General features: G+C 41.8%; 1 protein-coding gene across 1 annotated transcript in view; it reads right to left on the reverse strand.

The window, feature by feature from the left end:
- The window catches only part of LOC139643168 (roundabout homolog 2-like), a gene marked incomplete at its 3' end in the record, with an annotated part of 74,747 nt that extends 54,193 nt beyond the window's left edge, over positions 1-20,554 (reverse strand). The window contains exons 1-2 of the mRNA XM_071518340.1: positions 20,500-20,554; positions 14,488-14,814 (exon numbers count right to left, since the gene is read on the reverse strand). Of these exons, the coding sequence (XP_071374441.1) occupies positions 14,488-14,814; positions 20,500-20,554 (382 nt within the window). The remainder of the gene's footprint in view (positions 1-14,487; positions 14,815-20,499) is intronic.
- Between the last annotated feature and the right edge of the window lie 5,707 nt (positions 20,555-26,261).

Genomic DNA, 26,261 nt, shown 5'->3' on the forward strand with positions numbered 1-26,261 from the left:
TTATCCAATGGGCAGCAGATGCAGCCGGGCAACTGACTGTTTCAGGGGCTCCATGACCCCTGTGACAATGACCCCCTCACCCTACATCCATCATGGGAGACGATGAAGTGTATGTTAGTCTCTACTTTATATGCGTTTCTGCAAACTCTGACAGAAAGCTGTCAACTGTGGGGCTGGAGTGATTTTCCACCAGCATCCATGGAGAAAAGCCTGGTTGGATTCAGAGCTGCCTGAGCTTTTCTGATGTGTAAGAGTGCCGGAGACAGACCTAGCAGGTTTAAGCAGATTAATTAGGGTGTAGCGAGGGCTGTGGAGAAATCTCTCTTCCATAGATTCTATATCCACTGACACAGCTTTGCATACAGACAAGCCCCCAAAACATGCACACATCCACCCGCACCCTCTCTCCCACTCTCTCTCTCTCACACACACACATATACACACAGAAGAGACACCGCTGCAGGGCCAAAAGTCTGCCATAGCCCCCACTCCTCCTCTCTCTCCAGGGTTAGCCCAATAATCATGCCCCTCCCTTTTTCCCTGCCTCTCTCTCTCTCTCTCTCTCTCTCTCTCTCTCTCTCTCTCTCTGTTTTCCCTAGTTAGCGTACTTGCAAGGGAAACGCTACTCTATTAGGGATAATTTCTGCATCACTTTCTGTTTTCCATCAGAACACAGTGTTCACATAAACACGGTTGCCCAGGAGGTGATAGGGAAACAAAACATCCAACATGAAAAAGATACAGATGACTAAGGCACTATCAACTGTGAAACTGGTTGCAGTTTAAAATTGCAAAACTGACTCTGGCAGGCTGGCAAATAAGGATGGAGGTGGCTTCTTCAAGACGAAGCAAACACTCCCCTAGTGTTGCAGACCGGGTGTCGGACCCGTGGTGCGGACGGTGAAACGGAACTCATCCGAAGTTATACCAAACCTTGTTATCCATTCTACTTATTCTATGAACACCCATTATCTACCATCCTATCTCATTGCACTGATTGATATTGAAGAAAAGACAAGGGTAGAAAATAGAAGCACTCCCCCCCTCCCCGATTCCTCATCACCATCATCATTTTCATCATTACATGAAATATGACCGAGAGCAGAATCCCACAATGCCGTGCAAATGTCGACGTGAGTTAGCATCAAGAAGACACAAGAGATATGCATGCATCATCTGGCCAGGAGAACATCACTTGTGGGAAGACAGCCAGAGGCCCTAAGGAGGAGAAGCGGAGGGGAGAGGGGGGGTGAGTGAGGAGGAGAGAGTGAAAGGGAATAGAGAGGGATGGAGGGTGCAGGAAAAAACAGAGAGAGGGGGAATCAAGAGGGAAGTGGAAAGAGAATGAGGGACCATATTAAGGAGGGAAAAAAAATGAGTGAAATGAGTGGGACATTCACCGTTGCAGAGCCAGGGAAATAATACAGAGAGGCAATCAGAGAAAATGGAGGCATAATATCCCCGCGCTGCATAATCTCCACAGATTCAAGCATAATGCATAATCTCCACAGGTTCAACAATACACCATGTGCCCTAATTTTGAGCCAATTACATAGTGTGTGTTGTTTGGTTTGCGTGTGTATATGTGTATGGAGGTGACGGGGAGGGGCTTGAATGAGCGGGTGAGTGAAATTTGGATGGGTCGGTGGGTGATGGCGTTTCTTCTAAAGGTAGCAGACAGCTGGGGTCTCCATACAACACCCCCCCCACCCCCCACCCCCTCCCTTGGCTTCTATATACTCTAATGCCCTTCACTGACCAGATTAAAGCCCAAATGACAAACGCACACAGGCTGGAAACATCTGTTCTGGAACACACTGTCCATTCCTCCCCATGCTGAGCTCTGTTGGTCACTCCTCAGTTCCAGTCCCCATGCGGACAACATCTGCAGCGATGGACTAGTGCACATTAGCTACTGGAGCATGACACTAATCTAACCCACTAACCATGAGAGCATTATCTTCTACGCAGGTACACTTTTGCTTTTTTAAAAGTGGGTTCCGCGTTGCGGTCTCCTATTTGATCAAATGGATAACACCTGCAATCTCTAAAGCGATAGTCCTGTGATAGCCATTCGAGTCCCATCCAAACTTTACTGTACACAGAGCTTAGTTGGAGTCTTTTATCTTAACAGTGGGGCACAGTGGCTCATTGGTGTTTGGATCTCGCATGGGTTTCCTTATCTCTAATAGCCAAACAACAGGCTGTGTTTCTGTTGTGGAGAAAAGGGGCATGGGGGTATAAATTTGGTCTCAGCACTGATGTTCCCCTGCGCCCCCTCTCTCTTTTTCCCTGCCACTTGGCTTGAAGGGTAAAAGGGATGCTGGGAGAAAAGGGAAAGAAACAGGAAATGGGGAATTGCGGCTCCTATGATCTGCTGTATGCTGCTATTGTGCAACATCCACTTCGCCTTGTTCTGTCTGCTTCATTTCAGGCTGTAACAACACTTCTTCCTATATAGCAGCTACACCAATCTCTTTTGTGACTAAAAAGCACTGGTTGTGAACTATATGGCCTTTTTCAACTGTGAGGTAGTATTTTGCTGGCCATTCTATACTTACAACCACCTTCTCCTGTTTAGCTATGAAATTTCACTATTGCATCAAATGTAATAGTACAGTGTGCCACCTAGGAGCATTAATTGTGAACTGGTATAAAGTGACTTTTAAATATGAAGTCAAGCCAGAAGAGGATTGGCCTTCTAGCTCACAAAGTATGTGCTTTCCATCAGTTTTTGTTCAGATGAGTCCCTTGTACAACTTCTATGGAGGACATGGAATCATTACAGCATGAATGGAGCAGACTAGCCATTGATGCACAGAAAAAACATGAGGAAGGCACCAGAGCCTTGATAACAACCCACAGACACCAGAAAGGTGAGTAAATGCATGCACAATAGGAACAAATAGCCATGTTAAAGGATCGCTGAGGCTAGGGGATGTCAGCGGGTTGAGGAAACAGACATCGAAGGACATGGGGTGATGGAAGTGAGGAGATGAGGCGGTGATGGAGCGAGGAGAGTGCCGAGGACCTTGGGGAGTATGTAAGGGACTTACTGGGGAAAATGTGAAGTCAGAAGAGGCGAGGCTGCGTGAGTGAATGAGAGATGAGGTGAGTGTAATGAGGGTATTTGGCGTAGAGGAAGGGGAGGAGAAGAAGGTGATTAAGTAAGGGATGCAGTAGGATCAACCCATCTGCCCTAGCACCACCTAACAATAACCATTGCTTGCCTCGATGGATACGTGGAGAACACGTAAAGGAAACAGACACATGTTAAATGAGCGATGGGGTGGAATCTTGTTTGCCGTCATGTCGTAATTGCATCCTGTATAACAGTGGAGAATGAACTGACACACATTAGGGTGCAGCACTTAGGGCAGGATGGGGATTGGCAGGTACACGAGGCGGTGACAGCCCACATAAAGTTGCTCACTCTCCCTCATGCTGAGAGGTTATTCAGGAAATGACCCAGCAAGGTAAAAAGCAAGAGAAAACAGATGCTTGTGTGTATGGGACTGGGGGGATAGAAGAGACGAGAGATACTACGTACAGTGGATTTCATGAATTAATCAGGCTTGCGGATGTTCCTCCCTTTTTACTCACTGGGGTGTATACTGGGGAAGTCTGATGTCATCTTAGTGCTGGCTCTGCCCGCTCTTTGTGAATTAGATGGTGTGATGGATTGAGTGGTTCATGATTCCAGGGGTGGACTGATGTGACGGAGGTGAATGACTGGGCGAAGGGAAGTCTGGTACGCGACGCTTGGCAGTTAAAACAGTGGCTTGGCCTAGATGGGATGGAATGTAGGGTAGGCCACATGAATAATAAACCAACTACAGAGCCCCTCTGGCTGGCTGGTGATGTTCTTCACTCTCAGCGCCTCAGCCAGAAAGGAGACCACTGAAGGGAGGGGAGGGAATCACTCCAATTAGTGGCATTATGCCCTGAAAAGACAAGTGTATCTTGAACACAATGTATAGGTTCCCCCACGGCTTAGTATAGCAGAAATATATTGAAGGATAATAGATTTGTAATAGCTTCAGAATGCCCCAAAGTTCCTGGATGGTTTTAACAAAACTGCCTTAACACACACTCTTCTCCATATGCCAAGACTAGAGTCAGCCTGCCTTTCCCTAAATGCATTGTTATATTTTATCCGATACTCTCCCATCCATCAGAGCCCATTGAAAATTTAACACATCATGTAGAGTTCATGCAGAGAATGCACTTCAATCAAAACTGTACAGCAACAATTATGATCCATTATCATTCTGCTGAGAGACACATGATTTAGCTTTGTCACACTCTGATGCACACACTATATGAGCACACACAATCACACACACGAGCACAGGCACTTACGCCTCTGCGCACGTACACATGTGCACGCACGCACTCACATACACACACACAATATGAGCACACATGCACACTAGGGGTGGTTAAAAAAACAATTTACTAATGTGATTTTATTTTTTTCTGACCATAATCCTTTCTGCAAATCCTAATATTGATACTTGACATTATCTAACAGTTATAAAACAAGGCCAGATGTAACTTCCTGTTTTCATGAAGGTAGCTCCTGCAGATCCAATAAATGACACCAGCAATAATTTTAAAGCTGTATCTGTAGTAATGCAGAGGACCAATTCAAGGTCTGTTAAGGGAGTAGCTTAAGCCAGTGCCAACTAGCCTTAAAGGAGATATATAGGCATATTTCAGATTCAAATGTTTGCATTAAATCTATTCTTGCCTAATAAAAAGCAACAGAGAAATATACAACTGCAGTTTTGATTCAAATCTTGTATCAGAATAGTCAGATGATACACTGTATGGTTTGTGACCACATAACCACAGTATACTGCACTGAAAGACAGACAATGCAATGTAATGGATCTGTATCATATTGCAATCCATTATATTGAAATTGGATTGTAAGTTTGGGTCCTTGCCAAATCCCAGTCCAAACGTGTGCACACAATCATACAACGTGTATGGGTGCATGTTAATTTGTGTATGTGTTTGTCAAGCATACTGCTAACAAAGAGGATAATGTCTTTGATTAGTCTTTAATAAATCTTAGTAAGAACTACTGACTTTTTTTCAAACCGCATTATCCAGGGATTTTTTCTGAGCGTACAAACACATCTGGGATCAGTAAAACCACAGTCTTCTGCTGGACAATGACTAGTTCCAGTGAAGCAGTAAATGCCTTACTCAAGGGCACTTTGACAGTAAACATAATTTCTTTCCGCTGTATTAGAAGTAACCGCAGTCAAATAGGGAGCGGGTAGCTGGCAGCAGCACCGTTGTTTTTGCTTTCTATCTGTGGGCGGGACATCTCAGGTAGACAGGAATGTTATGTTAATTGGTTTGTTCTATAGCAACAGGGATACTGCATTGCATGCTATCAAAGATGCTTGTAAACAGCTTGACCAGAATAAGACTTTAAGCTGGGTTACTTGTGCATGTAAACATAGTCACTGTTACATTGATGGATGGCCAAGGCACTGGGACACCGCGCCTCCTGTTATTATTGGGCATTTCGTTGAACACAGCCTCTATGAACCCAGCAGCTAAAGAAAGTACATATCATTTACTACTGCAATCACTTCTTGATGGGGGGATGGATGTGTTGGATGGTGATATGGTGTGTTAGTGACAGAATACAAGTAGGACAATTGAGGAAAATCATATAGAGGAACGTGAGAAGGGGTAGTGCAAAACAGAGACATTCAATTGAAAGTCAAATAACCCATTTTCAAAGCATCAACACCCATTGTCATTGCATATATTCACATTCTCTAGACTGACATCACAACCAAAAAGCAAATATATATATATACACATGCACAGCTAATCAAATTTTTATTTGCCTCAAAATTGCCTTTTTGGGTTTTTTTTTTCTGATATCTACTCAAAGAAATTCTGCAAATTACCAAATTCAAATGTCATAAAAATGTCATGTAAAAAATATTCACCGGCATTGTTTGTTTTTTGTTTTTTTTTGTTATTTGACTCTATAATTTGGTTAATATTTCTTTAATAAGTTACTGATAGTTCCTCTTTTGGTTGTAGTAACCCTAACTCTAATACATTATGAAATAAAAATGTAATAACTTTATATCTTGAAATTATGTATACAGAGAGTTGTTTCTTCAAGGAATAAGAAAGCACAAGCTACAGTATAACATAGTATATAGTATATAGCTAGTTAGTATGCTTATTCACACCAGGCATATGCTCCCGCCAACCAACTGTAAGAAAGTGCACCAGAGCTCTTAAAGGTGTTTGCATGGTCCACTTAACACCAGATGCTAGCCCTTAGCTAACTTACCGAACCTCATAATGCACAGACCTCCAAGGAGTGAGCATGGTCCAGTTAGCACCAGATGCTAGCCCCTTATCTCACTGTCTTCAGCCAAAAAAATAAGCATAAATTTGTTCCACTGGCATGCCTTGGTCACCACTATATTTGCATTGTAATAAGCATAAGACCACCTAAAACAGAAAAAAAAATGTCCTCTATATGACTTCAATGCTGTGTGAAGGCAGTTGTTATAGGCAGCTTTACTAATGTCTGACATTGCAATATTAACACCTAATAAAAAAGAATGATCAGAAACGTAAATAATGCTACTCAATAATGTTGTATAACGCAATGGCTACCTCATCACCCATAAAACAGGCAAATGTGTTACTATAATAATGATTCACTGCTTTGGATAGCAATTACAGCAAGCACCCACAAATGCAAATAGTCCACAGGGACTCGACCACTCTAATTTCAGAGTGAGAACATCCACACCAATCAGCCACATACATTATGGCAGGATTGTGGCTTTACAGCTACTGTGAACACAATGTTTGTTAACCTTCAAAAAAATCTTTTAGGCCTTCTCATTGCCATTCTTTGTCAAATGGTGGAGCTTGTCTGTGGTCTCCACCGCTCTCATTAATTATCCTTTTCATCCTAAAGGCTTTTACAGAATTAAACTCTCTAGCAGCCCAGGTATAGTAGAAGCTTTCTACATCTTTGTCTCTTGTGCCTGTGCTGGGAAGATAGCTCTTTTACCATAAATCCAACTAGATACACATCAATGAAAGAATAGAAAACGCTAATATTCATCTTAAGTCTTTATCCTTATCTCGATGCACTTTTCCATTCATATACATAAATGCTCCAACTGAAAATAGTATGGATTGTTCTCCTTCTGTTCATTTATTCCTTCATTCATCTGACAGGCGCACTGAGATACCGCTGATCGGATTATGGCAAAACTTGGGGGAATGATGCATCTCACTACAAAATTACACTGATGTGGCCCAAGGGGGGAACTAAACTGTTTGACACCACTGATAAGATTTTAATGAAACATGGGAGAATGATGTAGCTCACCATTGCATTTTGCCATTTTCCAAATCACACTGATTAGCCCAAAGGGGGCACAACAAGTACAAGTCAATCAAGGTGACTGATGGGGACTGCATTCATTGGAGACTTTATGAGATTTTATTGTGAGATTTTATTGTCATTTCTAAATTATAAATCAATGAATTTATGATGTGAAAATGACTTTCAATGGTCAGATGAATGCGTAATTACGACACAGGTGATGAGAAGCACAAATTTGAAGTTTTCTCATATCATTTCAGTTGGTGAAATTTGTTGAGAGAAAGCCATGCCACTCTCTCTTCCTCAACAGTTGAGAAAGATCAGTTCACACCAGCTGGGTTCGCAAAACTCGACAAGAGGAGGGCAGAGGAAGGCAAGCAGGGGATAAGTACACAAGAGGGCTGTTGGACTGGCAACAGATGGTGCAGCGCGGCCAACCTATCTCCTCACAGAAAACATCTTCAATCTGTCTCTGAACATACAGGACTGGCAGGCGCTAAGTTCGGAAGTTGTCAGTGGGTGAGAGGGAAATGCAGGATTAATGGCAATTTGCCACTTGCCGAATACTAGAGAATGCAGCCCTACTACTAAACCTTAAGTGGTGTATTAGCACTCTCATCGCTATATGCTAAAGAGGTGCTGAATAATGACTCATCACAACTTGAACCCTGGTATCACAGCAACTACAATCTCATCCAGAACCCATAGGCCTGGATCTATGCAATGCTTGAACAGGCGCAGATACTAATCTACTAACCATGTGACTCATGTAGGATGAATCAAATGGCTTTTTCTATGTGATGTACTGAGCAAGAGAGAGAGCGCTGTTTAATACCTGGAGAAAGGACGTCTTCATTTCTAAAATTATGCCAAATTAGACTATTGTTGTGTACTGCATGGTCTACAACATTGCACGGCACAAAGGAATCGAAGAGAACAGAGAGACAAGGGAGCGCAGAATGAAGAAGAGGAGGACGATTTCTCACCAGGGAATGGAAGGCACACAACACAAGGTCTAATTTTGATTCTTTTCTTAGGACCATTTTGTTTTGACAGTGAACTCAAATAATAATAATACAAAAACAAACTAATCTTAATGCTTCACTTCTCCCAAAGCAGAAATGGCCAAAGTTCTTACAAATTTTGTATTTAAACAGTACACAAAATATATAGGACACTTCATGGCTTAGCAGTGTATAATTTATTGTCTAGCCCTTCTTAAGGTCATTTTTAAGGCCTAATTAAGCATAGCACAGGAGGCATGGTGGCTTGGAGGTTAGAACTGTTGTCGGCCTGGACCCTTTCTGTGTGGAGTTTGAATCTTCTCCCCCTGTTCACGTGGGTTCCCTTCCACATTCCAGAAGACATGTAAGTCAAGTGGATTGGAGACTCTAGAGTGTGAATGATTATCTGTGTTAGCCCTGTGAGGGGCTGGTGACCTGTCCAGGGTGTTTCCTGTGCTGGGACAGGCTCCAACCCAAAATTGTGCCCCGTATCTCATTTGCATGCCAGGTACTAGTAAATTGGGTGCAAAATAGGTGACAGCTGCGATGTGTGTTATTCATTATGCACTGCTCTTTGTAGGTCTGGGCTCAGTGTCCTCAACTACAGATCAACACCATATTTCAATGAAGGAATCACAAGCACAAGCTCAATGACCATTCTACTACAATTTCAAAAAACTGCCTGGTGTGCTAGCTAGTCTCTAGCTGTTACATCAAAATAGGTTATACTTTACATAGTGCACTAGCAAAAACAATCCAGACATTAGCTGTATCTGCTACTCTGTCTGCTTGGTTTGCTTGGCTGGCTGGGACAATGAGGATTTGATTGATGACTGTCTGGCTCTACTTTTAATACACTTAGCACAGTCCAAGAGAAGGGACAGGGCGTCTTTTTTTTAGTTTTGTACTCATCAACACCCTTGCATCCGTCGCCTCTCCCCCATGCCTCCCCTCAACACATCATCATTTATGTCCCATCTTATAACTACAAGGGAGCCGTTCTAATTCCATCAACAGCCACTCACTCTGATGATTAGTGCCAGGCTGCTGGTGGCCTGGAGGTCGCACAGTTGTTTGTGGATGTTGGTCTGAAATAGAGCTCAGCTGCAGTGTTTGACTACACAGACTGAGGATGTGAAAAGCTGGCTCGGTGGCTGGCTGACTGGGTGTGACTGTGGACATTGACAGCAGGTGACTGTTGATATTAAAATAATATACTGGGCTGTGCTGACAAAACATTGAGAGCCAACCGACATGGTGCAACAGTATCAGATACTCAATAGTTCTCATTTATCAAGCAAAAATATGAAACCATCTAATAATAAATAGACATGCCCTCATTTCTCTGCGAAATGGGTGATCCTATCATTTGTGTCGAATATGTGTACAGCCAGACAGGAAATAGAATTTAGACAAGGGTGAAAATGCCACAGAACTGTACCCAGTGACGGTCTATTGGTTAAAATCCCTGGCTCTGGACCCACATGTGCTCCTGCTAGACTAGGATCAAATTCACCAGAATCTTCTCTCCTGTGTCTCCTTCTCTGCTTTCTTACTGTCAGTCTCAGGAAAGAAAAAAAGCCCCAGAATGCTTATATGGGGTTAGTTCCGCCATTTCCAAGTATGGCAAGCAAAGCGTGCAAGGAGAGGCTAATCCCAAGTCAGCCTTAACTACTGGTAACCTGCACCCTTCCAGTGCGAGCCACTTTCCCTGTAAATGCACCATGCCAAATAATGTATATGCTGCAACATTTTACAATGATGAAATAACCATGCAGACCTTAACTGAAATCTGATCAGGTTTTAATGGACCTTTGAACTGAGTGAGAGGATGAGCAGATATTAAAATACCTAAAAGTTAATGTGTTAAAGCTGTGAAAGAATTCATAAAGGAGAAAAATGAACATGGTGAGGAAAAAAACATCCATATGCACCACTTACTAATGTACAAGCATAATGCTAGAAGAAATACACTATTTTGCAAGCATACTTTCTATAGATTGCCGGGCATGAGCTCTACCACACAACTTTTCCAGAAGATAAACTGGTTTGTTTGGGTAGAGCTTGATTCATTTATAATACAAGCCAATGGATATATTATTTGATTTTGCCAGGCTGCTAGCTATAGATTTGTCTGGCAGTTAAGAGATCAGCATAATTTACATGTTCTAAGGTTAACCACCATCTGTGGTGTTTCACATCACTTGAAATGATTAATGTTCCTTCAAATTTCAGGAAGAATAAAGCTCTTAAAATGCACAATAAACCACAAAAATTGAGCTTGTGCTGCAAAAATCTCCCCAGGGGAGTAGCACCCCTCTAGCTAGCTACTTTTTCTAAGCCACTGGATATTCTATACACTTGTGAGACACAATGCTACAGCCGATTGGAAAATTATAGGATGTGTGTGGATTACTAAGGAAACAGACCATTTTGAGCTAGGCCCTCTGTCAGAACATCCCCACAGCACTTTGGTCTACCCGCTTGCTCCCACCCGCAGCATCACATGACAACTTTGGCTGCAGAAACACTGGCAGGCTCTGTGGCCCCTGAAGGAGTCATGCGATTATGCAGCCCCGTAGCCATGATATTCTGAATTACACTAGGAAAGACTAAAGGCTGCCTTGATTTTACTCTCTTTTTTCTTGTAAGACAACTCGCCACATCCTACTGACACTGCCTGCACAGGAGGAGACAAAACACAACAAAATAAATTAGTGTCTGTTATTTGAGCTAGCAAGCGAGATCAACACTTTAGGTTTATTAGTGGGAAAAGATGTGAACAAGATATTTGTTTGTAACCAATTCCAGCTAAATTAGCAAGCTAAAGATGAGCTGTCACTATCAGTGAACATCACCAATATTTACAGGGGAAACAAAATAATGGAAACATGAAAAAGGACATTAAAATTGAAGCAACTAAATCACAATTACAAAGGCTATGCAGTGATATAATGTTACATGTCATTTAGCAGTACTGTATTTGTCAGCTTTCAAAGAGGTGCAACAATCACCATGTTTATATGCAACTTTTCAAAGCAACATGATGCAACTAACAGAGTTCCGAAGAGGCCAAATAGTTGGTACCTGAATTGCAGGTGCATTTGTCATAAAAACTGCAAAATGATTTAATGTGGCAAGGGAAACATATAGACAAACTGCACCAGCAAGAAGATCAGTTGTCGCAAATCGAAGCTCACCGAGAGATAAATGGACACTTAACAGGATTGTTGCTCAACACCACAAAACTATGATCTCAAAAATTACAACAGAATTGAATCACCACCTCTGTGATAGTCCACACAAAAACTGTGTTGTGAGATTCACAAAGTTGGTATTTGTGGCAGGGTTGCCACTCAGAAATTGCTTGTTTCCAAGACCAATGCACAAAGACACATATGTCGGTGTACAAAACCTGAACCCCATCTGGATGGGTTTATGTTTGAAGAAAGCCAAAGGAAGCCTTCAACCCACAATGTCTGTTGACAACTGTTAAAAATGGTAGTGGATCTGTAAAGATATGGGCAGCCACACTATGATGGCCAGGTGCACCCTATGGTGCAAACAGTGTTCCTTCAGGTTGTTCCCATATTCCAAGATGATGATGCCTCCATACACACTGGTAAATAAATTGGCTAGAGTGGCTTCATGAACACCAGGATGAAGTCAAACGCCTTCTACCTGCCAAACACCAGATCTAAATATCATTGAACCTTTATGGGAAATAGATTGCTACTTCCTACATCCTCAATGAGCTGAAGGGTTTCCTACTTGAAGAATGGCCCAATGGTCCAATATCCCACTGCACACAGTTGCACACAGTGTATGACAGCATTTCAAGGAAAACTGTTCTGAAGACAAAATGTGGCCCTATTCCTTATTAGGTACTTGATATTTAGTTACTCAATATTAGGTACTTGATATTTATATTTAGGTACTTGATATTTACAACATTGTTCTGTGTTTCTGTTATTTTACCCCCTGTATGTGTTGCTCATACATAAGTACCTCTCTTCCAGAAGTAGAAACTAAAGAACCAAGATTAATTCATAATGCCATCAAGACACCAAAATACAGCTCCTCCAATGACAATGAATATGTGACGTAAGCTCAGAAAATGAATTCAGAATCCTTGTTTGAGCTGCAAAATACAAATGAGCTTTATTGTATTGTAAGAGCAACCAGAAAATGTGCCCATATCCCCACAAAATCACTCCGACGCTGTCATTGTGTTCACAGAGTCGGTCTTCAATTCATTCAATCAATGGTGGCACAGTTCCAACATTTGTCTCTTGACATTACCAAGACAGTTTTGGGCCTCTGGTTTCTTTTGAGGAAAGATTTATTCACCAACTCAAATCAAGGCTGCACTGTTCAAGATGTTAATAATACAATGTAAAATCCGGTTCCAGTGAAACAGGGACAGTGCTATAGTAGCTGTACTTTGGTATTAGATAGGTATCAACCAGCATATCAAACAGCACAATGTCTCATTTTACAACTGTAAGTCGTTTACACTGGAAAGCACATCAATGAAGTACCTCCTAAACACACACACACACACACACACATTCATGTCAACACATAGATGTATGGGTGCAGACACACAGTTGTCTTGTTTGAAGACAAATTTGTGTGTCCTCTCAAATACCTGCCAACTCCTGACTCATAAGCATTTCCAGGACAGTTGGGCAGTATTGATTACAAAGAGGGGGAAGGAAACAGTAGCAGTAAGAGAGGAGAGAAGAGAAAAGTGTCTAATATGGGAAAGGCAATAAGACAAAAAGGATGAGGATGCACAAAAATGATGCTGATGATGTCTTGACTCAGTAGCTATTAGGCTCTGCGGACAGAGCCGTTATCGCAGGCATTTAATTTCTGTTTCATGTGCTCCTACTCAACCCAAACAGCACAAGTTGCAACGGTGCCATAGTGATCATAAGGCGAGAGAAAGACAGAGAAAGAGAAAGAAACATGGAGGAAAAATTCCCCATAGGATAGGGTACATAGGAATGCTTGGATAAGTAAATGTTTTGTAAATTCTAAATCATGCACAATTTACTTTTACTGTGCCTGGATTTCACAATTTCCTGTTTGTGTAATGCATCTCTGAAAGAGCGAGAGAGAGAGACCGGGAGAGACTGTGTGGGTGTTTGTGTGTGCATGCATGTATATTTGTGTGTGCGTGCGAGCGTGTGTGTGCATCTTGTTCATGGCAAGGAATCAGCTCAGTTTAGCACATAATGGAAATGTGAATAGCCCAGAGCGCCTCTCTCCCACACAGGGAGAGAACTGGCTGGGAGCAGGCTGCATCTTTCCAAATCCAAACAGAGAAAGGGAGAGAGTAAGCTAGGTTAAAATCCTGCCCCCTTTCTCTCACTCCCTGGAGCGATTCACAGCTCTACCCATACATTACTCAAACAGGTCATCCAAACAGGTCTCTCTCGCAATCCACACACATATCCACATACATACGCACACACATATGCACATGCCTAAATATGCATGAACACACACACCCACGTAGACACACACACACACACACACTCGTAGGTTCAGTGAAAGAGGTAAAGTTTCTCATATTTTGACAGATGACATCTTGCATATGGGTAGGTCTCTTAGCACACCATCCCCAAAATGTTACACTTCATTTAACACTAACTGCACCTTTTTCAGAGACCACGTTAACAAGATTGGAGGATTTAAAAAAAAAAAAAAAAAAAACATACCAGCAAAACAAAGAACAATTGAATTTTAGGGCTTGTTCATTATACTTATGAGGTTATAATATATCAAAATGATGCTATATAGACATACTGATCACTGCAAAGTGACACTATTGGGCTCATAAAGACATGAGCAAATGCACACACAGCTGTTGTAAACACACATGGACAATTCATAAAACAACAATTCAACAAAATAACTGCATTTATGGTTACCAATCCATACGCATATCACTGAAATGTACAACTACTTGAATTTTTACTTCTCCCTTCATACAGCAACAGCGTGATCCCTTTGACAAAGGCACTACCTTCATGCCCAAAGGCACATGAGCTACAGTAATGTGAGACTCAGACTTACATGCTACTTCTAGAGATGCGTTCCGGCTTACTGCCTCTCCCAGATAGTTTCGGGCCACGCACACGTAGCTGCCGTCGTCAGGTTTGCTGCGTCGTCCGTGGACGATGCGTAGGAAGAAGAGGGAGCCGCTGGGCAGCAGCATACGGTGAGAGCGGGGGTTGTCGCGGTCCGTCTCGACGCGCTCCCCGTCTTTGTACCACTCCACCGTGGGCGCAGGACGGCCCTCTGCCTTACAGTTGAGAGTGGCTGGTTCCCCCTTGGACACAATGAGGTCAGAGGGGTGTTCCACAATGCGGGGAGGGAAGTCCTCCTGGCGAAGACGGGAGCCTGACAGGGAAACAGAAGTGTGGAATGACCAGTTTAAGTAATAATCTGTGACATTTTCATATAAATAAAGGTCCGTTGGAGATTGGTAGCACAATAGTGATTCAACCTATACCCAGATTATGGAAGATTTTATATTTGTGGTTCTAAACACCCAGTGTCGGGTAGGTCTTTCTTTAGAAAAATCCTCTTGCACACATAAAGTGATGCGTTATGTGCTGCAGCAGCAGCAACAGCAGTTTGTTTGGAATAAATAGAAGAACTCAGCAGTTAGCATGACCAGTGGATAGTCACTATGGCTAAGCAGACAAAGAAAAGAGCAACACCTACAGGAACTCAAACTTCCTCAACAGAAAATCTAAGGAAAAAGACGTCACACAACTGGCGACATTGAATGTGAAGTGATCTTTGGGGAGAGCAGCGCAAAAACTCCACTGCAATGTCCGCTTAAGTGGATTACCACTTTACAGTAAGATGATTGAGGCACATAACAGCACAGTAATATACCTTTATACCTTTGTAGACAATGCAACTCTGAAAATAGTAAGAAAGTTGAATGAATGGCCTAGAGAACATTTAATCCCTCACTGACATTGCCTTTTCACTGCCAATATACTGTAGGTACACGATATATGTACATAAGACCGATTTGACAGCATGATGGTTGAGAAAAACAAGGTGGAATCTCACTGCAGTCTTTGACAGGCAAGTCGATATGTGTCAGACCCTTACTGCACTATATGCCATGTTACCACAATACACAGGCTCCAATATTTACTTTCACAGACGGGAGCCAAGGAATCATTACATCTCATTAGCTTTTTCATTAACACGTTCCATCAAGCACTGACATCATCAAACATGTCTCAGTGGGTGTATAACAGTGGCTGCTACGCTGGATTTTTCACTATGTAATATCGTGGATGTGTGAAGTATACAATTCAAGACTCTCTCGCTCTCTTTCCTCCTCAGTGGGTACATTACTACAGTTAGGCATTATAATATGATTTTAACCTGATTAAGGAATTAGTCCTACCATAGCAAATGTCATGTAAATGCCTGATTCTGACTATCTTGATCAGAGTAAGGTCATAACCACAACCAGGTTAAGAAACCTAGATGTATTTCTGCCCAGTCTTTCAATTTATTTGGCATGTGAACACCTTAACTCAATTTAATTCAGTTTTTAAAATATGCATGGCTTGTGTCAAAAAAGAGGAAAGACCTGGATGTCATGGCAGTGTGTTTCTTTCCAGAAATGACAACATCACAACACTCGCATGTCATGTGTTGCATGCTACATGAGTACATTATGACATTTGTGTTAAAAGGCCTTCCTGAGAATTGAGCGCATGTAAATACACCAAGTGCGTGATGTTAGACTCATCAAGACTGACTTTTTGGATTGAACTGTCATAAGGCATAGAAATAAATATGCTATAAATAAATGAAAGTAAGTTAAAGTTACACGGCCTCTTGTCTTTGCCTTTGATGGTGACAAATCATGTAAATTACAATGGAAAATTACAATCACATGGACCAGGCAACCACCCACACACACAGGGACAGTGATCATAGGATGTGTGTACAGGTATATGTATGTGTGTGCATGACAACAGATGTTCTTTTTATGTCAGATGTCTTTTTTTATGTCAAATGTCAGATTTTTTATGTGTTGATGATTGTTGGAGTATGCGATGCAAATTTTCGTGTGAACGGACAATAAAGTTTTAGCTTATCTTATCAAATGTTAGTAAAACTGAGGTGACAGTCTATAATGCTAAGAGGTTTGCTGATAAAAACATTCCATTAGCTGGTGCCAACACACTAAACCACTTCTGAAACCCTATAAGTCTCTTTGGGAAATAACATTAATGTTGATCCGCAAGGATCCACAAAACAAACAAAAAAAACACAAAAAACACACCTATTCTAATTGGCAAGTCCCAAAACCCTGCCGTCTCCACTATGTCTAAGTATGGGGTGAGATTTGTGCCACCAGACACCTGAATATGTGTTCTGAATTTTCATGTGATCAGTGAAACTGAATGTTGGCATTTGAATCAGAATTTTAAAAAAAATTTTACTTGTTTGAAATTCAGTTTTTCAGTTTAAATTTAATTGCAAAACAAATTCAGCTCATGAAAAGCTTTCAGATTGTTGTTTTTTTCCTCCCAAGTTAGTAATATAGTGAGAAAAAAGAAAAAAAAAATACCAGGATCCTTTTTTTAAGTTCTACCATTTTTTTGTCTTGCTATCTCAATATATTGATTAGTGAGCAAGCTAATAGGCTAACAAGGAGCATATTAAACTGTAGCAACACTAGAAGGGCTAACTAGCCGATGAGTCAAGTAGTATGTCCCAATTGGTGGAGTGGCAGTGACACTGCTTGAGCACTGTGAGGTTCTCGGTTTGTGACTGGTACCTGTTTGTTCTATTGCACACAGGCTTCGCCGGCGATTGGTTTAGCCACTCATCTAGTTGCCTCAACGCACTGGAATTTGCATGCATGCACTCGGCCAACCAGGATGAGCCTACTTAGTCCTATGGCTCCTCGCTTATATACCCCTACATAGGCGAACGTAACCTTGCTCTGCATCCACTTCTTTTGAATGCCTGAGGCACTCAAGAGAAGACATGGCTTCGTCTTGACACTCCACTCGCAAAGTAGGCCCAAAGTGCCCGAGAATGGTCACCGTCATCGATCCCGATGAGCACCGCTTCGAGTGCCTCGGCACCGAGCATGCATCTCTGGGGATAGTGGAACTGCCGGGTTACACCGCCTGCCAGGCTTCTTCTGAGAGGCGCAGGCAGTGCTGGAGCCATTTCCACCAGCATGTTAGAGAATCACAGGGGAAACTCCGCTGCCGTTCTGGAATGGCCGGCCAATGGTAACTCTCGTTCTGCGATCACAGGCGAGAGCCCTCTAAGGAGTCACCCTGCTGCTCCATGGTCGCTGAAGACTTAGTGGATGCAGAGTAAGGGTCGCCCTACATAGGGCGAGCAGCCATAGAGCTAAGTAGGCTCATCCTGATTGGCGTAGGAGCATGCAAATTTCAGTGCACTGAGGCGACTAGATGGCTAAGCCAAGAAAGCCCCGTTAGAGGGCTCCACCTGTGATCACAACTAGGTTTACCATACGTAACTATCAATACTAAATGGTTTTCAGCCACAAGAAGGAAGGAATGCCCCACTGGTCCCTGTTCAAAACCAGCCTTGAAGGACAATTCCAGCGTGATTTAATTTTTTGCTATATTTTACATGTTCTATCCCTTTAATGTTAATTGTGACAGTTTTAACATGCATGCACCTTAATTGAAATATTTAAATATTAAAATTAAAGATATTTTAAAAATATTTTGCCAGATCTCTCGGCTTCACTCACTCCCATTCAATACCAAACAACATAAAAAACAACTCCAGAGATGTCCAATTGAGTCGGTAAATCAAATCTATCACTGTGAATGAGAGGCTTATGCATTTTGCAAAGTAGCATCAGAACAATAATATCAGGCTATAAACGTTTACATTTTGAAAGAAGTTCCAGTCACTGTTTCATATTAATGTGCACATTTGTGAACCCCACGAGAGCTGAGACAAGACAGGAGTGGGTGTCTACTTCCAATTTCTATTTCTGTTTCCCTGATTTCAATCTTTTCCTCTCCAAAATAAAACTTTCAACCAGTTGCTAACTTGCTCTGTGGTTACGTTAGGACCCGCCTTCTGTCAATCACAACCCAGTCAAGCCAACAGACAAACCAAAGCAAGACGCTTCCATCAGCTATAGTCAGTAAACTAACTTATTAGTTAACTATATAGACAACTTAGCTAGCTAATTTATCCCAATTGAACTTGGTCTTGACTTGGTCTTTGCCCTGTCCTACACAACAGCCTAAATATCATTCTACTTATAGTATATTGATAGCGTTATTGTTATGCTGTTTTGGTGAAATGAAATCAATGGACACCCTCAGGCCAAACAGACATGAGTCGTCTCCCAAGCCATAGTATAGAGTCAATTATCACACACCAATAATCATTTGACAAAATCTGACAGATGAGAGCAGAAGTAAAATCAAATGAACAGAGTGTAACCTAGCAATTACATGCCCCTTTGATTGTATTTTGTCCATTTAAATGTAAGCAAGTACTGTATGCAGGCTATGTTCAAAAACACATTATCATTTTTATCATCATGTTTATGTGCATCATAAGTTGCCCCCATCCTAAAATAGTGAACATGCCTGGATTTTTACTGGGCTGCACAAAGAATATTTACCAAGTCAAAAGTACAGCAAGACACCCAGTTACCAGCACATAAAACTGAGAGATACACACTTGTAAACATTAATTCTATTTACACAGCAATAGCCAGGACTTGGTGTAATCATTCCTCATGTTACTAAGCTAGGGTGATTGCCTACATGAAAACTGGAGACTGGATATTAGAGGAAGCGGCACATGGCGAGAACAAGTATGTCATTGGGGTTATCAAGTGGGCACCTTTCTTCTCACAGATGATTCATTGAATTAGCCCCATGACCCCCAAAAGGCTCAAGAGTAAATTCTTGTGTTGAGGAACCACCCACCTCCACACCCACTCCCAGCATCGATCAGACCTGCACTACACTTACTACACTGACACTGCACCTGCATTGTGATTTACTATGTTTCATACTGGGGAGAAGTAGTACGAAAACACTTCCTGATGGGCGCAACAGTGTCAAGACCACAATCCTGGATATGTCTGGATATGTATGTATATAAGTACAGCTTCATTTCTACATGTAGGTGCATGCCTGTGTTACCTGTAGACAAAATTTACACAGCAAGTCAGGGGGCAAATTTCCAGGCTACATGAGTAAGCATCTTGTCCATGGCACATTAGACATTTCAGCTACAGGACATAAGCTCCACCATCTGCCTGTGAGCAACCTCTTGTGTTGAGCCACAAACACACACATACACACAATGATTATAACCCTAACTAGTAGAGACCCAGCTCCATAAGTCTCTCCAATTTCAGAGATAAGACAGTGAACTGAAAAAATAGGTTGTTGCACCTTTGACAGGGTTGGATATATAGGTGAGACAACGTTGCATATGAGATAGTCTGATGGTATGAGATTGAGGGATGGACACCATTTATTCAATGGCTCCCTCGTTTCGGGATAGAAAAAAAAAGTTGTAGCGTGACTATCCGGACACTAAATGTCTGCCACTAGGCTTCTGCTATCTCAAAAACACATTCGCAAGGAATTATACTTGTCGAAAAGACTGAAAAAATTCAAGGATGGTAAGGCGTGTATTCAGTTAGCCTAATAAATGTACTCATTAGGACGACCCTTGTGAATAAATGAATACCATTTATATATCTCCCCAATCCATTAAATAGTTGGCTTTTAACAATCTCATGAATTGAGACTAAATGAGCTATTATGACTGGTATGGTGGAATTTCAGATTGATACAACATTAAAATAAGAGGAACAACTCGTTTAAATAATGTGGGATACCATACTCAATATCTTCTTGATGCACTTGACGCACTTGAGCTGACAAGACCATGGGCTGAATAGATTTAGATCGCCGCCAATCGACGTTCTTTTTGGGGCTTAACGTGGGGCAGCACATGTTTATTTCAACCACAAAGTAATGTTTAGACTATTAGAGGTGTTTGGAAACTTACCGTCGGTTTGGGTGTACAGCAGTCCACAGAGAAATAAATACCGTAGGAGACCCATTCTGGCATATTGGCCCTGTAAGCTTATCGGCGCATGAATTCCTCTTTTACAGCGAATCAATCAATCAAACAATCAATTAATCAATCAATCCAGTTCAACCTGTGCGACCTCGCGACTATTTAGTCTTTCAAGTTAATGAACCAAAACAACTGGTTTATTGTAGACGCTGAACGAAATCATTCACATTCACATGTCCATCCTTCCTCTCCAAGAGCGCACCAGTAAGTAGCGGTCTGTTCGCCGACCCGTTGGAAATTTCTGCAGTCACCAATTGCAAACAATCACCGACGCCCATAGACACTCCAGTTTCCGACGATTTCCCCATCCGAGCTCATTCTCGTGATACTTTATCGGGTCAGACTGCGGGGAAACGCGTCCATCCTCGCGCGGGACAAGTTCTGAGCTGAAAGGTGGAGATGAGATTCAGTCAGAGGTGAATAGCTGCACAGTGCAGCACGGCACACACAGCCCCTCCTCTCTGCTCTCCTGCCCTGGGAGGATGGAGATGGCAAATGTAACCTAGGTGTAAACACTCAAACTCTCAACTCTAGCACTTTGAATTCTGTGGTTAAAATGCTTATCAGTGTCTCGCTTTCCTCCTTTTTCTGTCCTACTTTGGGCAACAATTTAACACAAAGAGTAGATAAATCCACTCGAAACAGCCTTTTGTATTATCGCTGTGTGAGAGCTGCTGGAATGAAAATATGTTGTTGGCATCCTCGGACAGTTTTGTTATTGAAGTATCCTGTCATACGCCCGCCGCTTTATAAGGATTAACGTCCCTTATTGTGGATTTTTTTTTTTTAATAAAACAAGTTGTATAAAACCATTGTTGATGATGATCATAATAATAATGTTTATTATTATTTAATTGCACAGATGCCCTTCAAGTGGCTTAGACTATAAAATCAGTGCACAATATATGCAGATGGCACACTCATTAAAAACACTGTCAATCTTCCAATGGAATTTATCTCTTCATTCTACTCTACTGTATTAACATGCATCTAGACACTCTTGAACTGTGTGCACATGAAGGGTAATCTGCCAGGTTGATTTGCTCACATACAGTAACTGAAAATCAGGTCAAATCAATTGAATGCAGAGAAACACATCCATAAACAAAGGCTCTGGTCTGCAACATTGAAAATGGAACTAAAGATAGATTTGTCAGTGGAGCCATTTTGCTTATCAAAGACACAAACATGTGCCTGCTCTCTCTTATGCAGACATCTCACAGAGAAACCATTGTGCAGATTTGTTGCTGAGAAGGCAGACAGTAGTATATAATTTATTCTCACATATATTTTTATTTGGTTGTCAGGTCAGATTGTCAGTATACTCCCTACTGCCAGATGGCAGAATTAGTTAAATACTTTAAATGCACATCGTCCATTTAAACAATGCAAACAAAACCCTCCAGTTTTTACTAGCCCTCATTTTATTTTCATGTTCATGGTGGGAAAAGCTGTTAAAAAGGTGTATGGCTGTAAAGAAATGGCACTTCATTCCTGCCTACTGCCTGCGGTGCTTACCCTGCCTCGTCGTCAATACTGCTCAATATTGTCAATGGCATTATAAATGCAGTGCATTGCCGTGACATGAGAATGAGATGGGCTGTATCAGGTGCTATTGATCCACAGAGTGAAATTAAACCATTTTCGGCACTGCATTCACAGCAGTAGATCAAATGATAATTGTGGGCGATGGCTAAATTCAGTCTGTATGATGGGGGTGTAAAGTGAACACAAACATTTAACCTGGATAGATCTCATCCATCAGAGAATGATGTTTTCGATAGAGTTTTCCTGTTAGGTCGTTCTTATCACAGCATCTTCAGTCCACAGTGTAGTGGAGACCTCTTTCCTTTCAATAGCTTTTTATTATGCCTCAATTGTGCGAGCCTTCAACAAAACTGAAGTGAAGGGATCGTTAAGTGGCATTTTTACAGAAAATAGCCAGGTATCCCAGTCAAAACAACGCAGTAGAGGATTCTCATGCTAGAAGTAACAGCTCTCACTGATAGAATAAAAACGTCTTCCACATTTCATGTTGAGGGTGACCTTAAGTCCTGTCTATCAAAGGTGCAAGAAAGGGATAATAAATCTGCTTTTTCAAGAAATTAATAATGTCAAGGTGGACTTTAATCGTCCAAGAAGGAAGCTTAAAAAGTATAGGTAGCCAAACATATGGACTAATTTTTGTGGTGATATTACCCATTTTGTGGGGAAATTTTCACCTTTTTCCTTTATTTGTAGTGCAGTGGGGGTTAATATGCTGTAATGCTGATGTTCACCATTATCTCTTAATGTTACAAAATGTAGTAACAAGTAACAAGCTCATAGCATCTCACAGAAAACTGGGAGAGCAGCAGCAAAATGAACATAGTAGCAAACAGTGATTCAGGGGTTAAAGCCAAAAATGTTACAGCCTCAATGCTGTGAGGGGTCAAGAGTTAGCGTAGAGATATCCAAAGATTGGGTTTTGACACTCTAAACAAGTGTCATAATGATTGAGCATCATCCAGCGACATTGTGACAGTGAAGAGGTAAATGCATTAATTTCTGTATGAACATTAGTCTAAATGGTGAGTGCCATCACTTGGGCCCCTCACCTGCTCTTCCTAGCCTTCTGGAGCCATTGAAACTACTCATTTTAGTATTTTTGACTAGCATTATACTGACACGGGTACTACATCTAAATAACACTTAGCTCTTGCTGGCTGCTGTGGTATGAAGAATAAAGCATTGACAATCATGGGCTACGGTTACATTTGTCATGCAAATGCAATTTTTGCAATGTGATAATAGAGATCTAATGATATGACACCATTGTCGACATGTGTGCCAGCTGTGTTAAAGTTGCCTTTATGTTCATTTGTGATTTTTATGTGTTTATATGGGATGTGCTGTAGCTGTGGAAAATACTTTCTTCCTCAGAGGTCCAACTTTGTCACCGTCACTCTCTACTGTATGTTGTCTCATAGACCAGAAAGGCTGTGAAAAAAAAAAAAAAACATCTTTAAAGTCTCAACTAAATGTGTCCTGGCTTGATCAGATGGTACCAGATTTTGTTTTATTAAAAAAATGAAATTATACAACTGAAAAGGTTCTGGCAGAGGTTTTAGTATCAGCGTATGCTGCGCAATAAAGTTATTTCTCTCCACACACACATACACATGCGATTTTTTATGATTCACTTCAAGGGTCTTGTTTATGTGATCTTGGCGTTCCTTTGATTTGACGCCCTGTAGCCCTTGGCTCTTCAGCCTGCTCATGATTCCTCCGTGAAGTGTCATCATTCCCAAATGCCTTTTCACAACAAATTGAGCGGCCCAAATTTTGAACTAATCAGCCTAAAGATATACAAGAGTAGCCAAATCAGCGTCTGCGTGGACATGAATACCAGTGCTTTACAATGTTTCTCAGCTCTTAGAACAGCAACGCCCACCAGCCCCATAGATTCCAATAATAACATGGGCCACCTACTGTACTAACACTAGCACTTCGCTGTGCTGTGTGGTTAATGTTCCAGGATGATCAAAACTATCTTCGTCCCAGCCCAGTTGGTCATCTTGCTTTCTAAACACATGCTGATGTATTAAATGTTGTAGTCATTTGTTATACTGCAAGTTCCTCCCTGCTAAATGGAACTGGAATAAACAGTACCAGTGAGTTACACCCAGAAGTGACACATCACTACAGTCGTAGTGACGCCTCACTCATGGCCACTCATGGACGCAAACCAACACACCTTCTGAATTTGTGTATAATTAAAGCTGGGAAAATACCTCCATGTCTCGGTTGGGAGACTGAAAGCGGCATGAAAATGGCAAAAGTCGGGAGGCTGAAAATGGCATGTGGTATAATTTGCATAAATGCATTTGGTGTCCAGCATATGGCTAAGATGAAGAATGTATATTGAGTGAGGTGATTTGATGTTTATCTTCAAAGTTCAATAAGATAAGAGAGTCAGTTGAAGACTCCATTTCTCATCCCACACAGAGACAGACATGTTGCCAGGCAACGTGGGATTCTGCCTTCCTCTCAAAAAAAAAAAAAAAAAAATTGGGTACTGACTCTCATCAATCTACCTCTCTCTCTGTTGATCACACATAGGAGGCAGTGTCAAGGTCACAGGTTTTTGTCCGCACCATTACCTACTCATAACCATGTTTGTCCAGGCCCGGAGTGTTGGAGGTAACAGATGGTGTGTGTGACAGCGTGTTCAAACCAGGCATGCTCAGCCTTAGTGAGGGTGGACGTGTCCTGACCACACAGCCCAAACCTGGACACAAGTGGCAGTGATGAGTGTTGACAAACCTCTGCCTCACAGCTTAGGAACACTAGTCTAAAAAAAACCTCAACTATAAAACTATTTACCTTACTCTACACATATATTGTACTATTCTAGCTAGTTAAAGAGACACTCTGAACAGTCAAAAGAGGTACTATCCATTTCTTCCCCATAAATCATCTTAATTGTGGCAACTTAAAAAAAACATCTGAACACTGTGGCTTTTGGATCTATATTTTCCTTAATAATGTTTCTGCGTGCCTTTGTTGTTGTTGCTATATTTACTTTAATGGCAATTACAACAATGTTCAGCTGGATCATGATGAATTGTGTAAGTTTACCACAATTTTTTACACTTGGCAGGAAAGCTGGCAAGCAGCTAGTCTGTAACAAGTGACTAACATTTTGTTGAAGTGAGCATTAATTTGCGCATGTCTAAAACTGTGGTGGTAAGTTTCAGGGTTCAGCTGATGGCCTTGTTTGATTAGTTTATCTGTCATTTGCTTAATGTTGTGATTGCAACCCAAACTGAACTGCAAGTGATTCTGGTTGACTATTTGGGCAGGATTTACGACCAGTGAGCTAGAGCCCCATTGTGCTGTAATTGCTGTTTGTGCAAGCTTTACATACTGTACATCTCTTATGTACAGGAATTCTTCTCATGGTGTGCTAAGATGGTAATATATAACTATAACAATGGATTGTACTTTGTCTTTCTGTATTGAGACTCTTTCACTAATAGTTCACTCACATTCAGTATTTTCTGCTGATTCCGACAGCTGGAAAGCAAAGAGGGAGACTGAGTAGAGGTACACTTCAGGCTCTGATGGATTCAGGCTGCTAGCAGACCGTGATCCATCAGTGCCTGATTTGACCTGGGGCTTTGGTGGAGGCGTCCTGGGTGTCTATTTGGTGTGTGCATGGGGATATTTGCGAATACCCTGCGGTGCCAGTGGAGATTAGGCTTCACAGGAAAAAACACAGAGTCAAGGCTGCTGTTGGTTCCCGCCTTACGCATCCCCTCCTATTGGCCAGGGCTCCTCAAGTCATTGAGAGAATATGTGGGTGTGCGCTCGCGGCCGGCAGGAAAATGTGTGTTCTGCGCTGCGCTCGGTGGCAATGCGGGGTCGTCTGGGGCTGAGAAACATGGCCGTGTCCTTGTCGGGGTCTCCGACTGTTCTCCCCATGGAGGATTTCCTCCTTGAACAGTCCTGGGACGACACCCTTCAGTACACCTTCGACCAAGTGATGGAAATTGATGGTCAGCTGGTGCAGTCCAATGCAGCGCTAACATACCCCTATTTTTGTGTGACTAGGGACAGGCTTTATAGAGTGAGCCGTGGCAGTCAGACAGGAGAAGAAATAACCCAGTTCTTGTCTGTGTAGATTCATTTCAGATTCATTTTTCTGA

This window comes from Centroberyx affinis, unplaced genomic scaffold, assembly GCF_046629955.1.
Source record: "Centroberyx affinis isolate AG114_WGS23_722 - 3 ecotype Tasmania unplaced genomic scaffold, CSIRO-AGI_Caff_v1 ptg000567l_1, whole genome shotgun sequence".
In the NCBI taxonomy this organism is placed as follows: Eukaryota; Metazoa; Chordata; class Actinopteri; order Beryciformes; family Berycidae; genus Centroberyx; species Centroberyx affinis.